The following is a 17,427-nucleotide window of genomic DNA, read 5'->3' on the forward strand; positions in this document are numbered from 1 at the left end:
TAAAAAAAAAACATGTGTTATAATGTGTTGCAATAAATATCTTAGAGAAATACTTTATTTTCTGGAAGAACTTCAAGGGTGCCAAAACTTTCGGCCATGACTGTAATAGGTGCAGAGGTTGAGACTTGAGGGGCTCCAAAGGTCTCCTTACCCCATATGAGAAGATGATTACTACTAAAGACCTACGTTAGTTGAGGGCCCCATTGAAGATTTTTCAATGGGGCCCACAAGTTTCAAGTTATGCCACTGCTGACCCACAGCTGGTTTAAGTTTAAAAATAAGCAAATAAGTTGAAAATTTCAGATTCACATTCCATCACCAAATCAAATTGTCTTAAGATATGTTTGACTCCATGTGAAGGTCTCTTAAAATGCTGTCGATTTTGACAATTTCACAGATGGCAAGAACATATGGCCCCATTTATACTGTCTACTATGGCACAAGACCTATTGTAGTTCTCACTGGATATCAGATTATAAAAGAAGCACTTGTTGACATGGGAGATGCATTTTTGAATCGTGGTGCCCTTCCATTTGTGGGATCTATTTTGAATCATGCTGGTAAGTCATAAATTATCAGATTGGACATAATAATACTGATTGCAGAATTTTAAGCTTCTGTGTTAGATATTGATGACTGACATCTATTATAGGTGTATAATATTAGACTGAGAGTGGTCTGACCCACTGAGCCATAAAAGTTGTATGGTTACTGTTATTTCAACAAACTTTGCATCAATCAAAATATGTTTCTTTCTCCATTCATGAGCAACTTCTTCTCCACCTCTGCCTGCCTGAACACATCATTTTAAAAAATGGCTAAAATCCATATTGATCAAAACAAGACAATCTGACAGCTCACTGAAAGATCAGATTACAGTTCCTATTGATGTCTATGGATACTAGAAGAGCAAAGTGAGAAGCAGAATGAAAGAGAGATTCATACACCCATAAAATATTGTTACTTTCTAATAAACGTTTTATCTCCAAAGACATACTGATAGGGATTCTAGATTGTGAGCCCCATCGGGGACAGTGATGATTATGTGTGCAAAACTGTAAAGCGCTGCGGAATATGTTAGCGCTATAGAAAAATAAAGATTATTATTATTATCTCATCCCAGTGCTGGATCCACAATTACACTGCTCAGTACTGCTGTATAATGTCTGCTGTTTCTGAACATGTGCTACATAGAGAAAGGAGCGTAGGAATCCCCATTTATTTTTATGTTATGTATGAGAAACATCATAGCATATAGTCTTCACTCACTGCTAGTGAGTCACTAGCTCAAACACAACTGAAAGTTAGAGATAGAGTTTACACGGGGAAAACTGGTGAAAAGCAGCATGTGGAGCGCCCCCAGACACAGGGCCACAGGTTACTCGGTACCGGTCCTTTCTGTCTCAGTTCTGGGGTTGTCACGATGGCTGGACCCGGTCCGTGACCCTGCTAAGGGGCATCCAATAAAGGTGGTACAGTCTGTCAGGGATTCATGACGCCACCTGTGGTGTTCGGTCAGGGCGACCGACGCTGCTGTGGGGTCCGCTGGGGTGATGGAATGGCAGCTGGATGGTATACCTTCCCACAGGTGAAGTATGTCCCCAGGGCTTCCCAGTAAGGTGGATGGTGATGGTGTGAGGTGCAGTCAATAACGAGGACACACGGTTGCAGTCTTTTTACCTCTTTACTGAAGACTTCAGGATCCGCAATCCAGAGCATGCTTAACAGGGCTATCTGAGACCGGCCGGTCCGATGGGCACTTTCAGAATTCCCTTTGCAGGTGGAAATCGTTGCCTACCAATAGCGCCTGTGTGTTGTAGTGCTACCCAGCTGAGCATTCGGAATAGTCCTCACAACTTCTGTTCTCGTTCGTTCTTTCTAATATGATCCAGATGTTTCTAGTTCAACGTCCCCCAGGTATGTTATGGCTAGGACCCACCCGTATGACGGGAAGGCCTGGAGGTCTTCTGGCACCCTAGAGTCGCCCCTCTCCCACTGTTGCCCCCTATGTCTTCGTAGGTGTTTAGGTTAGACAGCCAACCTATAATTAACTGTCCTGCGGAGTTTGAAGTAAGGCATAGAGTCACTTACTCCCTCAGTGTTCCGGCCACCGGCTACGCGCCTCAGTAGGATGTTGCCTCGGTCTCACGGCACGACTCCTACTGGCTCTCCTTTGTGCTTGATCTCATTTCTCACTGTCTCACAATATCCTTTGCTTCGTGTCTCTTTTTTAGGATACCGCCGCGGGGTGTGCAGGCGCGGTTCCATAACGTTCTGTTCTGGTCGCTAGGTGCCTGCCAGGTTCCCACGCCTGACTGGGACCCCCTGTGTCTTCTCCCTGCAACACCCCCTGCCACGGGATGTTGCCTGAATCCAACCCAGTCAGCTTCTGACTAACTTTCTATCCAACCCCTAGTTTTACCAGTGTGAGGAGGGGCCCAATAAATAAAGCCTTTTGCTCCCCCTAGTGGCCGGAGTGTGAAGTGTAATGTGTGCTGGTGATACCTGGTCAGTGGAATTCCTTCAGTGTCATCAGACGTACCATCACTCCCCTTAGCGGCAGAGTGTCATACTGCAACGACCAGATCTCTGGGGCGCTGCACATGCATGCCATAGTAGCCAAAAATGTTATTTCTCATGGACGCACAGAAGCTTATTGTGACCATTTCATCATAATTACTAGTGATGAAAGTATCTGATAAAACTTGAATTCGGCAATTTGCTTGAAATTTTGACTGGAGATTCGAATTGTATGAAAATGTATTAATTGCAATTGAATGTTTTAATCCTTGCAGAAACACACCCATTAAACTTTTCATTGGTAGAATCTGGGTAAATGTATATATAGGATCATTTAGGTCCAGTAATATACTCATCAATCACTGCTTTCCCCGATTTCCAGTGCAGCTTTGGTCCTCATCATTGTCACGTGGCAATTATTCCAAATTATCAGTTCACATCGAGCTCCATAAGCTTGCATTGCAAGGGCTCATTCAGACATCTGGCAAATCGGTCTGAGATCGAACTGCAATGCATGGACTGGCCATGACTCTCTGGATCCGAGCATGACATCCTCATAGAAATACATGAAACTGTCATGCTGGGGTTGGGAGATTCGTTGTCAGTCTGTGCATTGCCATACGGTACTGGTGCCATAAGTGTTTTACATCCGCGTGTTCATGTTTACCATCAGTGTGTAGTGATGAGCGAGCACTAAAATGCTCAAGTGCTTCAAGCATATTGGGTCAAGCATATTGGAATACTCGAGTACTCGACCCGAGCAACGAACCAATGCAAGTCTATGGGACAACCGAGCATTTTTGCCGCGACCACCCCCGGGGGTCCTTTTACGGTCTAAAAACATCTGAGATTGATGGAAACAGTGCTCAAATGACATGATAACATCATGGGAAATACCCCTGGAAGCATTTCTGACTCCCAGGTCACAGCTGTGAACAATGTTGTCAGAGTCTTACGCCACTTTTACAGGCGCACAATAAAACATACAAAGACAAAACTAAAATGCATTTTCCTAGAAAATATGTTAAGGAACATCCTTTCCAGGGTAATGATTTGCATGTAAGGCAAAATAAAAAAACAAAAATGTTCTTCCACCACTTGGGCTATGTTCACACGTAGCGTTTTTGATGCGTTTTTCAACTTTGCCATTGATTTCACTGAATAACAATGGTCTGAGTGCGATCCGACGTTTTGACGAATTACTCTCGGACCAAAACTATGGTCATCTACACAAAACTTAATAGTGGGTCATTTATTACAGAGTAAGTTGTTAGTAGACTTCAATTTGGATGAAGAAAATAACAAAACACTTTGATATTTTATAAAGGGTTAGTATTTACCAATGGAGAGTCCTGGAATTTCTTGAGACAGTTTTCACTCCTGACCTTAAAAGATTTTGGAATGGGTAAGAAGAGTTTAGAAGAACCTCTACAGGAGGAGGCCCAGCACCTATTTAATCACTTCAAAAGCTTAAATGGTATGTGTCCATTTTTTTTGTTTAAAATTTAAATTGAAATCATCAAATTGTAGGAGTGGTGGAGCTGATGGTCGGCTCCCTGACAGTCTAAAAGGTTAAATGTATTTGATGTTCATGTATGTTATAAAATGATAACACTCACTGGGGCTGCAGTTAGTTTAGGCGGGGTTAACTGTAATGGCCGGCCCAGTTTAGGAGGAGGAACTGAGAGTTAAGGCCCCGTCACACTTAGCGACGCTAAAGCGATCCCGACAACGATACGACCTGTCAGGGATCGTTGCTGCGTCGCTATGTGGTCGCTGGTGAGATGTCAAACTGTGAGATCTCCCCAACGACGCAGCAGCGATGCGGCGACCTGTAGCGACCTGTACAACGATGTCACATGGCAGCTATTTCATGACGATTAACAGACCTCAATGAGGGACGTCCTGTCATGAGGTCGTTGGTAAGGTGTCAAACACAGCGATGTGTGCTACCCAGCGGGACTTCAACGGTCAAAAAAAGGTCCAGGCCATTCCGACACGACCAGCGATCTCACAGCAGGGGCCTGGTCGCTGCTACGTGTCACACATAGCGAGATCGCTACTGAGGTCGCTGTTGCGTCACAAAACTTGTGACTCAGCAGCGATCTTGCTAGCGATCTCGCTTTGTGTGAAGGGGGCTTTAGTGTCAAGTAAAGGAAGTGACATAAGCAGTGAGTTTTGAGCAGTAACTAGCGGCAGACTCAGATCAGGGGCTTCTAGGCATAATGAGAGCCTAGAACCTCTTGGCAGCGGATTATCAGAGAGCCCCTCTGCATGAGTCCTCTTTTTGCTGGCCTGGGAACCTGGACATAGACGTTGGGGTCGGGGCACACATTTTGCCTCTGAAGCTGCAGGAGAAATTGGACTCAAACTCTAAGATGGAATCCAAATATACTGCTAGAAAAGGAGAAGGTCCCCTAGGGCTAGAGAAAATAGTAAAATGAATGTTCTACCGATACCAAGAACTAGGGCTGAAGTTGTGTTCTGTACCTGTGGCAAAGATGCCACCCCCTTGGGTCTTATCCTCTACATCTGACTGTAAATACTGTAAATACTGCCATTTGCCAAGTAAAAATTCAATTATTTTTATGGAATCCGTGTCCCTTGGCGTTACTACTGCAGAGGTTCCATATTAAGGAAGCCTGTAACACATGCAGGCCTGGAGCCCTAAAGTAAGTGTGATGTGCTCCACACACAGCAGACATGTTGTCTGTAGGATGCCAGAGTGAGGACAGTTGCTCACCCATGACTACCTCACTTGAGAATCTTGTATCTCTTTAGGACAACCATTTGATCCCAGTACCACAGTCATTTGTGCCTCCTCTAATATCATCTCAAGATTAGTGATGGGGATGCGCTTTGACTACAGTGATAAGAGGTGGATGGATACCCTTGCAGAATCAAGGAAAGCTTTCCACATTGTGTCATCAACTTGGGGTCAGGTGAGGCAGCAGTTTTGCCAATTATAAGAGTAAAATAAATATAAGAATTTCATTTGATTTTGAAAAAAAAAAGACTTTACAGATTAATTATGGATTTGGAGGTTACTTTAAGGGACCCTGTCTGCAGGATTGAGCTGAGTAACCTACACATAGTGTGTGCCGTTATACTGATTAAAATGATACCTTGGTTGATGAAATCCGTCTTGTGGTTGTTGATTAAACATCAACCAAAAGGCGGATTTCTTTAACCAAGGTATCATTTTAACCAGTAAAAGAGCACCAACCTTACACTGTGAGTAGGTTAGTGGGCACAATCCTGCTGACAGGTTCCCTTTAATCAATATGTTAGAGATGCCTATAACACCTCCTTTATTGGAAAGTGCTCAAAATGGTTGGTTTACAAAACCCATAATTCATGAAAAACAGAAAATCATGGCATTCCTATCAGTGCATTAAAATGCATTAAATAATTAACATTTCTGTCAACAAGACCGTCATCAGAAAAATGCAATTGTTTCGGTTAGCAAGACGTTCATTAGAAAAATGCAAATTACTGTAGAGGCAGGTGTACGAGTCAGCACAACCAGGAACCGCGAATCCATCAAAAGGAAGGAATGTGCCGTGATTCTCTATTTCTCATGAATATTGGAGTGATATCCTATCCGTGCACCTTTCACTAAGTAGTATTTCATGTAAGCTTTTGAAAAAAATGTAAAACCCATTAGACTGTTCCCAGAGCGGGAAGTTACATTTCCCTGCGTGAATGAAAACATTTGTCAAATATTAAAAATGCCGTATCAAAATTATATAAAAATGGTAAAGAAAATTGTTTGTTTTCTACATTTTAGAAGCAAGTGAATGTTTCACTTGGGTGTCCATTATGCAGTCCAAGGGCTCCTTTTCATTTACAATGTATGAACTGTATGTATAATCCAATTCATTACATTTATTGTTTTCTTTTAGCTATATGATACCTTCCCTAGAATAATGAAGTATTTACCTGGACCTCACAGAAAAGCATATCAACTTGCTAAATCCCTTAAAGACTATGTGAAGGAAAGCATCAAGACCCATCAGAAGACACTGGATTCAGCCAGTCCCCGAGATTACATTGATTGCTTCCTTATCCGAATGAATCAAGTCAGTACATTTCTACCACACCAGCTATAGTAGCTATTATAGGTGAATACATAATTAGGACTTGAAATCTCTTATAGGTACAGTGGGTATGTAAAGTATTCAGACCCCCTACATTTTTCACTCTTTGTTTCATTGCAGCCATTTGTTAAATTCAAAAAAGTTCATTTTTTCTCATTAATGTACACTCTGCACCCCATCTTGACAGAAAAAAAACAGAAATGTACAAATTTCCACAAATTTATTAAAAAAGAAAAACTGAAATATCACATGGTCATAAGTATTTAGACCCTTTGCTTAGTATTGAGTAGAAGAACCTGTTTGAGCTAGCACAGCCATGAATCTTCTTGGGAATGATGCAACAAGTTTTTCACACCTGGATTTGGGGATCCTCTGCCATTCTTCCTTGCAGATCCTCTCCAGTTCCAATAGGTTGGCTGGTGAATGTTGATGAACAGCCATTTTCAGGTCTCTCCAGAGATGTTCAATAGGGTTTAGATCAGGGCTCTGGCTGTGCCAGTCAAGAATAGTCACAGAGTTGTTCTGAAGCCACTCCTTTGTTATTTTAGCTGTGTGCTTAGGGTCATTGTCTTTTTGGAAGGTGAACCTTCGGCCAAGTATGAGGTCCAGAGCACTCTGGAAGAGGTTTTCATCCAGGATATTTCTGTACTTGGAAACCAGTTGTCCTGTCCATGCAGCGGAGAAACACCCTCAGAGCATTATACTGCCACCACCATGTTTCACTGTTGGGATTGTATTGGGCAGGGAATGGGCAGTGCCTAGTTTTCTCTGCACAAACTGCTTAGAATTATCACCAAAAAGGTCTATCTTCGTCTCATCAGACCAAAGAATCTTATTTCTTATAGTCTGGGAGTCATGTGTTTTTGCAAACTCAATGTGGGCTTTCATATGTCTTGCACTGAGGAGAGGCTTCTGTCGGGGCCTCTCTAACATAAAGGCCCGACTGGTGGAGGGCTGCAGTGATAGTTGACTTTGTGGAACTTTCTCCCGTCTCCCTATTGCATCTCTGGAGCTCAGCCACAGTGATCTTGAGGTTCTTCTTTGCCTCTCTCACCAAGGCTTTTCTCCCATGATTGCTCAGTTTGGCTGGATGGCCAGGTCTAAAACATTTCTGTTGGTCCCAAGCTTCCTCCATTTAAGGCTCTGTGCACACGTTGCAGATTTTGATATGTTTTTGGACACGCGGAATTGCATGAAATCCATAGTGTAGTGCACCACCAATGTTAGTCAATGTGAAATTGAGAATTGGTGTGCAGATGCTGTGGACAAATAAGCGTGGATTTGCAGCGTTTTATTTTCCGCAGCATGTCAATTCTTTTTGCGGATCTGCAGCTTTTCTGCACCCATTGACTACCATTGAGTCAGGGAAATCCATAGCAAAACTGCAGATTTAAAAAAATCTGTGGTTTTGCTGCAGAGTTGCATGCAAGAAATGCTGCAGATCAGTCGAAGGAAGAGTTTGTGGGTGGAGACTGTGTGTCTGGGCAGACTGGTGGGCGGAGACCATGTGAGTGCAGAGAATATGTGCAGGTGTCTGTGTGTATCTGTGTGTATGTGTGTGTGTGCGGGTGTCTGCATGGCTGTGTGTGTGTGCAGGTCTGTATGTAGGCAGGCATCGTCTGATGGGACTACTAGTCCCATTTGGCTATGCCTGCTACAGTGAAAAGCTAGCTGATGATGGGACAGGAGTCCCATCATCCGACTACTGTGTTCAAGTGTAAAAAAAAAAACACATGCACACATATACAGTACATACTCACCATATAGCTAAGCCCTGATGCCCTCGATCACCTGTAAAAAAAAAATATTAAACCAACAGTATGCTCCCTGTTCTGATGTAATCCATTTCATAACGAGTGTCCCACGACGATCTCCTGTGTAAAGCTGTCACATGGGCAGATGTGACCGATCTCAAGGGGCCTCCGGTGATACAGTGACCAGAGGCATCCTCCTGCTGTGGATAACTCTGCCGTCAGAGGTCACTGGAATTCATGCTGTCACCAGCAACGCTGTGTGAGAAAATTCTCACACAGCAGTGCCGTAAAGTGAGGGGATGAACTGAAGTGAACCCTCAGTGTTAACACTGCAGGAGCCATTATCTCTTGTCAGTGGAGGCCCTGTAGAGTGGTCACATCTCCTGATGTGACAGCTCTATAGGGAAGATCATTGTGGGACAGTTGTTATTAAATGGATTACGTCAGAACAGGGAGTATTTGTGTTGGTTTATTATTTTATTTTTATTGCAGGAGATGTAAACATTATTCTTCAATGGAGTATGTAAAAGAAGAGGCTGGACAAGCAAATTAAATCACAATTCTTTTTTTTTTGTTAAATAATATATCTTTATTCAGCTTACAAAACACATACAAATCCGCATGAAAAAACGCATGAACATCCGCATAAAAAAACGCATCAAAAATGCGTAAATGACACGTAAAAAATGTGCGTATTTTTAAGTGTTCTCTGCCAAGAGATGCAGTGTCTGCGCAGAAAATTCCACATGCAAATCCGCAACATGTGCACATTCCCTAAGGATTATGGAGGCCACTGTGCTCTTAGGAACCTTGAGTACTGCAGAAATTCTGTTATAACCTTGGCCAGATCTGTGCCGTGCCATAATTCTGTCTTTGAGCTCCTTGGCCGGTTCCTTTGACCTCATGATTCTCATTTGGTCTGACATGCACTGTGAGCTGTGAGCTCTTATATAGACAGGTGTGCGCCTTTCCAAATCAAGTCCTATCAGTTTAATTAAACACAGCTGGACTCCAATGAAGGAGTAGAACCATCTCAAGGAGGATCACAAGGAAATGGACAACAACTGACTTAAATATGACTGTCTGAGCAAAAGGCCTGAATACTTATGACCATGTGATATTTCAGTTTTTCTTTAATAAATTTGCAAACATTTCTACATTTCTGGGTTTTTTTCAGTCACGATGGGGTACAGATTGTACATTAATGAGAAAAAAATCTACTTTTTTGAGTTTACCAAATGGCTGCAATGAAACAAAGAATGAAAGATTTAAAGAGGTCTGAATACTTTCTGTACCCACTGTATGAGAAGAGTTACAATATGGATGCCGGAAGCTTTACCGATTGAGGCATATCTAAACAATGATTGTCCTGTGACTTATGGCACTTGTCTTCATTCATTTTTTTAACCCCTTTCTGACATTAGACGTACTATCCCGTCAAGGTGGGGTGGGCCCGTATGACCACCGACGGGATAGTACGTCATTGTGCGATCGGCCGCGCTCACGGGGGGAGCGCGGTCGATCACGGCCGGGTGTCAGCTGTCTTTCGCAGCTGACATCCGGCACTATGTGCCAGGAGTGGTCACGGACCGCCCCCGGCACATTAATCCCTGGCACACCACGCTCAAACATGATCACGGTGTGCCGGCGGTACAGGGAAGCATCGCGCAGGGAGGGGGCTCCCTGCGGGCTTCCTGAGACCCCCGCAGCAACGCGATGTGATCGCATTGCTGCGAGGGTCTCCTTACCTCCCTCCCTGTAGCAGACCTGGATCCAAGATGGCCGCGGCATCCGGGTCCTGCAGGGAGGGAGGTGGCTTACCAAGTGCATGCTCAGAGCAGGCGCTGGGTAAGCCTGCACTGCTCTCAGACAGATCGGTGATCTGACAGAGTGCTGTGCAAACTGTCAGAACAGCGATCTGTGATGCCCCCCACCCCCCCACCCCCCGGGACAAAGTAAAAAAGTTTAAAAAAAATTCCAAATGTGTAAAAAAAATATATATAAAAAAAAAATCCTAAATAATGAAAAAAAAATATTATTGCCATAAATACATTTCTTTATTTAAAAAAATAAAAAAACAATAAAAGCACACATATTTAGTATCTGTAACAGCCCGACCTATAAAACTGGCCCACTAGTTAACCCCTTCAGTAAACACCGTAAAAAAAAAAAAAAAGAGGCAAAAACAACGCTTTATTATCATACCACCGAACAAAAAGTGGAATAAGACGCGACTAAAAAGACAGATATAAATATCCATGGTACCATTGAAAACGTCATCTTGTCCCGCAAAAAACGAGCTGCGATGCAGCATCATCAGCGAAAAAATGAAAAAGTTATAGTCCTGAGAATAAAGCAATGCAAAAAGAATTATTTTTTCTATAAAATAGTTTTTATCGTATAAAAGCGACAAAACAGAAAAAAATGATATAAATGAGGCGTCGCTGTAATCGTACTGACCTGAAGAATAAAACTGCTTTATCAATTTTATCAAACACGGAACGGTATAAACGCCTCCCCCAAAAGAAATACATGAATAGCTGGTTTTTGGTCATTCTGCCTCACAAAAATCGGAATAAAAGGCGATCAAAAAATGTCACGTGCCCAAAAATGTTACCAATAAAAACGCCAACTCGTCCCGCAAAAAACAAGACCTCACGTGACTCTGTGGACCAAAATATGGAAAAATTATAGCTCTCAAAATGCAAAATGTGGTAACGCAAAAAATATTTTTTGCAATAAAAAGCGTCTTTCAGTGTGTGACGGCTGCCAATCAAAAATCCGCTAAAAAACCCGCTATAAAAGTAAATCATAGGTCTCAAGGACCTCTATGGTTACAATACTGAAGCATCGCCGACCTCCGATCATGTGACGGGGGTCGGCGATACCGTCATTTCCGGTCGCCCGGCCAGATGCGGTAGTTAAATGCAGCTGTCTGCGATTGACAGCGACATTTAACTAGTTAATAGGCGCGGGCAGATCGCGATTCTGCCCGCGCCTATTATGGGCACATGTCTGCTGTACAAAACAGCTGACATATCCCGGCTTTGATGCCGGCTCACCGCCGGAGCCCGCATCAAAGCGGGGCTTCTGACCTCAGATGTACTATCCCGTCCGAGGTCAGAAAGGGGTTAATGATGAACGAATATACTCGTTACTCGAGTGCTCAGAGTTTTAGTTTTTATTGCTGCAGATGAATGATTTACATCTATTAGCCAGCATAAGTACATGTGGGGATTCCCTAGCAACCAAGCAACCCCCACATGTACTTATGCTGGCTAACAGATGTAAATCATTCAGCTGTGGCAATAAAAACTAAATCTACAAGCACTAAAAAATACTCGGAGGACACCCGAGCGTGCTTGGGAAATCTCAAGTAACGAGTAGTGTTGAGCATTCCAATACCGCAAATATCGGGTATCGGCCGATACTTGCGGTATCGGAATTCCGATACCGAGTTCCGATACTTTTGTGGTATCGGGAATCGGTATCGGATCCATATTAATGTGTAAAATAAAGAATTAAAATAAAAAATATTGATATACTCACCTCTCCGGAGGCCCCTGGACATCACCGCTGGTAACCGGCAGCCTTCTTTGCTTAAAATGAGCGCGTTTAGGTCCTTCCATGACGTCACAGCTTCTGATTGGTCGCGTGCCGCTCATGTGACCACCACACGACCAATCACAAGCCGCGACGTCATTCTCAGGTCCTAAACTCCTCATTCTAGGAATTTAGGATCTGAGAATGACGTCACGGCTTGAGATTGGTCGCGTGGCGGTCACATGAGCGGCACGCGACTAATCAGAAGCCGTGACGTCATGGAAGGCCCTAAACGCGCTCATTTTAAGCAAAGAAGGCTGCCGGTTACCAGCGGTGATGTCCAGGGGCCTCCGGAGAGGTAAGTATATCAATATTTTTTATTTTAATTCTTTATTTTACACATTAATATGGATCCCAGGGCCTGAAGGAGAGTTTCCTCTCCTTCAGACCCTGGGAACCATCAGGATACCTTCCGATACTTGGTGTCCCATTGACTTGTATTGGTATCGGGTATCGGTATCGGCGATATCCGATACTTTTCGGGTATCGGCCGATACTATCCGATACCGATACTTTCAAGTATCGGACAGTATCGCTCAACACTAGTAACGAGTATATTTGCTCATCACTATTCCTCATATCTTCCTTATCCTACAACCTCAAAGAGTTATTCAACACTTTTAACTCCCTCCTCCACCCACCACTGCCTCCTCCGACTTCCCTAATCACTTCCAAGGACTTTGCCAAGCACTTAAAAAATAAGATACAGTAGATCAAAATAGGCAAGTCTTTATTGCTCGATCACCACAACCCCTTTGAATACCAGACCAATGCCCTAACCCCATAACTTTACTCTCCAATATCACTGAAGGAGAGCTTACTCATCTCCTCTCCAAATCATACCTGATCACTTGTGCACTTGACCCCATCCCATCTCCTCTCCAACCTCACCACCACACTTATCCCATCCCTAACCCATCTCTTCAAAATATCACTAACTTCTGGTACCTTCTCCTCTGCTTTCAAATGTGCCACAATCACACCTATCCTCAAAAAGCTATCCCTTGGCCTGAGCACTATATCCATCTATAGTCGCATATTGCTGCTCCCATTTGCTTCCAAACTCCTTGAGCAGCAAATTCACTCTGAACTTTCCTCTCACTTTGCATCTAACTCACTCTTCAACAGCCTACAATATGGTTTCCATCCTCACCATTCCAATGAAACTGCCTTGACCAAAATTACTAATGACTTACAGCCAAAGCAAACAGATAACTCTCTATACTGTTCCTTCTATACCTGTCCTCTACTTTTGACATATTTACCACTGCCTCCTACTACAGTTCCTCTCTTCTTTTGGCATCAAAGACTTTGCCCTATCCTGGATCTCCTCATTCCTTACCAACTGAACATTTAGCACTGCCTACTCCCATAGTACCTCCTCATCTTGCCCTGTCTCTGTCTCTGTTGGTGTCCCTCAAGGCTCTGTCCTAGGACCCCAACTCAAAGTCCTATGGTGTCCAGTACCATCTACATGCTGAAGACACTCAGCTCTTCTTCTCTGGCCCAGATGTCGCCTCTCTGCTGTCCAGAACCCCAGAGTGTTTATCAACCTTATTCTCCTTCTCCTCTCACTTCCTCAAGCTCAAAGTGGAAAAATCTAAGCTAATTATCTTTCCTCCATCTTACAGATCTAACCTACCTGATCTATCTATCACAATAAATGGCATCACACATTTCCTTGTACCAGAAATGGAGTAACCCTTGACTCTGCTCTGTCCTTCAAACTGCACATACAAGCTCTCGCCACCTCCTGTCGCCTCCAGCTCCAAAATATTTCTAGAATCCATCACATTCTCAACCCTCTACCAAAATGCTTGTGCATGCCCTTAACATCTCCCGCCTCGACTATTGCAACACCCTCCTCTGCGGCCTACTTTCTAACACTCTTGCACTTCTCCAGTCCGTTCTTAACTCTGCTGCCTGTCTAATTAATCTCTCTCCTCGCTGCATTCCTGCTTAATCCCCTTTGCAAATCCTTTTGCTGGCTCCCAATCTCACAGCGTATCCAGTTCAAACTACTAACACTGACCTACAAAGCAATCCATAACCTTTCTCTTCTGTATAGCTCTGCTCTAACCTCCCAATATTTTCCCTCACATAATCTCTGGTCCTCCCAAGACCTCCTTCTCTCCTCCACACTTATTCGTTCATCAACCAATTGCCTCCACGTCTTCTCCCAAATATCTTCCATTCTCTGGAATTCTGTGTCCCAACACGTCTGATTATCCTCCACATTTGGATCCTTCAGATGGAACCTGAAAACCCATCTCTTCAAGGAAGCTTACAACCTGTAATGACCACACGGCCACCTCAACACCATCGGAGCTACTGCAACCCCCAACCTACTGTCTCCTTCCCCATGATCCTGTAGAATGTAAGCCCGCAAGGGCAGGGTCCTTTTCCCTCTCTACCAATCTACCTTTATTAGTTTGTTTACTGTAAGTGATATTTGTAATTTGTATGTAACCTCTTCTCATGTACAGCACCATGGAATTAATGGTGCTATATAAATAATAATAATGTCCCCATGCAATACTTAAAGGGCTATTCACATCTCCTAGATCCTATCCTAACATGTAGTAGGTGGAATAATAATATTAACAAATGCCTCCAATTAGAAATGTAGTATAGAAAAAAGATATTCATACAGTAGTTACGACCACTAGCAACTAGCTAACTAACTGTCATTATATCAGTGGCTGTAAGCATGAACATATAGGGTCCTGCAATGCCTGCACATGAGGAAAGAGTCATAGCGAATTAGAAGAACTATATTACATTTCTAATTGCTGGTATTTGCTAATATTACTATTATTATGTCTACTACATATTGGGATAGGATCTTGGAGACACGATGACCCACATTAACTTCCCCTGTGGTTCCATATAAGGGATAGTGAACTTTCACTTCTAAGTACATACACTCCCTGACAGAAGTTTTGTCACTAATCCATGTTATGTAAATAAAAGCTTATCACCTGACATTAAATTCATCCAATAATAAATTGGCATCAATGCAGAAATATTGATCAGTTAATGGACACAGAATGGCAAGACAAAAGTTTTGTCGCCTGGTCATATAATGCATCCAATCCTAGTTTACATCCTCACCTGTGCTCAGAAAATGAACGGTTAATTAGTGTTTGTGTATAAAACGAAACTCAGCATCCCAGACATTCACTTGAACTGCAACGTGAGCTGTGACAACATGCCAAAAATCCACCCTGCGACCAAAGCCTGGATTATCAAGAGGCTGAAGACCAGATCCACTGCAGAGGTGGCTGGCACCTTTAATGTGTCTCAGCATCAAGTACAAAGAATTAAAAAAAGATTTGAAGAGACTGGAGATGTGTTTGACAAGCCCAGGTCCAGCAGACCCTGCAAGACAACTGCTCAGGAGGAACGTTTGTTGATTAGAAAATCTAAAGCAAGCCCCTCTTCCACTGCAGCAGAGTCGAACAGTTTGCAGGATTCTGTCTCGAAATAGCTTCCATGGTCGAATTAGTGCCCAGAAGCCAACACTAAACAAAAGGCAAATAAAAAACTGTGTGGCATTTGCAAAGTCCCACAGCCTGCTAAACAGATGGACGATGGAAAAGTGGCCAAAGGTGGATTTCTATGATTAATCTTCAGTAGAACTACACCACAGCCACCGCAAATACTGCAGGAGACCTACTGGAGCCTGTATGGATGCAAAATACACCCAGAAACAGTTAAATTTGGTGGTGGAAACATCATGGTCTGGGGTCATATTCAGTATGGGGGTGTATGGAACATTTGCAAGGTGGAAGGCAAAATCAATAGCCTAAAATATCAAGAAGTATTAGCTACCTCTTATATTCCAAATCATAAAAGAGGTCAAATTCTGCAGCAGGTTGGTGGTCCATCTCATACATCCATCTTTACAACAAAGTTCCTCCAGGCAAAAAAGATCAAGGTGCTCAAGGACTGGCCAGCCCATTCACCAGACATGAACATCATTGATCATGTTTGGGGTAGGATGAAAGAGGAAGCTTGGAAGACAAAACCATAGAATGTAGATGAACTCTGGGAGGCATGTAAGACTGCATTCCTAATGACTTCATTAAAAAATTGTATGAATCATTGCTGAACCGCATGGATGCAGTCCTTCAAGCACATGCAAGTCACACAAAATATTAAATATGACTTTAATAGCACCACAACTTCATTGATAAATGTTATGCAACATATATTTGTATTTTAAGTTAATTATTTGTTTGAATATCACATTACTTTCTGTGGGCGACAAAACTTTTGTCTTGTCAAAATCTGACCATTCTGTGTCCAATAACCCCTTCCCGACCCATGACACCACGTAGGCGTCATGAAAGTCGGTGCCAATCCGACCCATGACGCCTATGTGGCGTCATGGAAAGATCGCGTCCCTGCAGATCGGGTGAAAGGGTTAACTCCCATTTCACCCGATCTGCAGGGACAGGGGGAGTGGTAGTTTAGCCCAGGGGGGGTGGCTTCACCCCCTCGTGGCTACGATCGCTCTGATTGGCTGTTGAAAGTGAAACTGCCAATCAGAGCGATTTGTAATATTTCACCTATTATAACGGGTGAAATATTACAATCCAGCCATGGCCGATGCTGAAATATCATCGGCCATGGCTGGAAATACTAATGTGCCCCCACCCCAACCCACCGATCGCCCCACAGCCCCCCGATCTGGCCGGTACACTGCTCCGGCTCCCCTCCGTCCAGTGCTCCGCTCCCCCCCGTGCTCTTGTCCGCTCCCCCCGTGCTCCAATCACCCCCCCGTGCTCCAATCACCCCCCCTGCACTCCGATCCACCCCCCCGTGCTCCGTTCCACCCCCCGTGCTCCGTTCCAGCCCCCTGTGCTCCGTTCCACGCCCCCCGTGCTCCGTTCCACGCCTGCCGCGCTCCGATTCCCCCCCCATGCTCCGATCCCCCCCCCCCGTGCTCCCCTCCCACCCCATCATACTTACCGATCCTGCGGGGCTCCGTCCGTCTTCTCCCTGGGCGCCGCCATCTTCCAAAATGGCGGGCGCATGCGCAGTGCGCCCGCCGAATCTGCCGGCCGGCAGATTCGTTCCAAAGTACATTTTGATCACTGAGATAGATTATATCTCAGTGATCAAAGTAAAAAAAATAAAAAATGACCCCCCCCTTTGTCACCCCCATAGGTAGGGACAATAAAAAAATAAAGAAATATTTTTTTTTCCACTAATGTTAGAATAGGGTTAGGGGTAGGGTTAGGGGTAGGGTTAGGGGTAGGGTTATTGTTAGGGTTAGGGGTAGGGTTAGGGTTAGGGGTAGGGTTAGGGATAGGGGTAGGGTTAGGGTTAGGGTTAGGGCTAAGGTTAGGGGTAGGGGTAGGGTTAGGGGTAGGGTTAGGGGTAGGGGTAGGGTTAGGGCTAGGGTTAGGGTTTCGGTATGTGCACACGTATTCTGGTCCTCT

General features: G+C 43.9%; 1 protein-coding gene across 4 annotated transcripts in view; it reads left to right on the forward strand.

The window, feature by feature from the left end:
• LOC138661791 (cytochrome P450 2C23-like) overlaps positions 1-17,427 on the forward strand; it is a 144,335-nt gene that overhangs the window by 28,379 nt on the left and 98,529 nt on the right. For 2 of the 4 annotated variants that reach the window (XM_069746712.1, XM_069746709.1), the window contains exons 2-5: positions 398-560; positions 3,848-3,997; positions 5,302-5,462; positions 6,426-6,602. In XM_069746712.1, coding sequence (XP_069602813.1) covers positions 398-560; positions 3,848-3,997; positions 5,302-5,462; positions 6,426-6,602 — 651 coding nt within the window. The remainder of the gene's footprint in view (positions 1-397; positions 561-3,847; positions 3,998-5,301; positions 5,463-6,425; positions 6,603-17,427) is intronic. The other 2 variants (XM_069746711.1, XM_069746710.1) reach the window with 2 other exon arrangements.

This window comes from Ranitomeya imitator, chromosome 2, assembly GCF_032444005.1.
Source record: "Ranitomeya imitator isolate aRanImi1 chromosome 2, aRanImi1.pri, whole genome shotgun sequence".
Classification (NCBI taxonomy): Eukaryota; Metazoa; Chordata; class Amphibia; order Anura; family Dendrobatidae; genus Ranitomeya; species Ranitomeya imitator.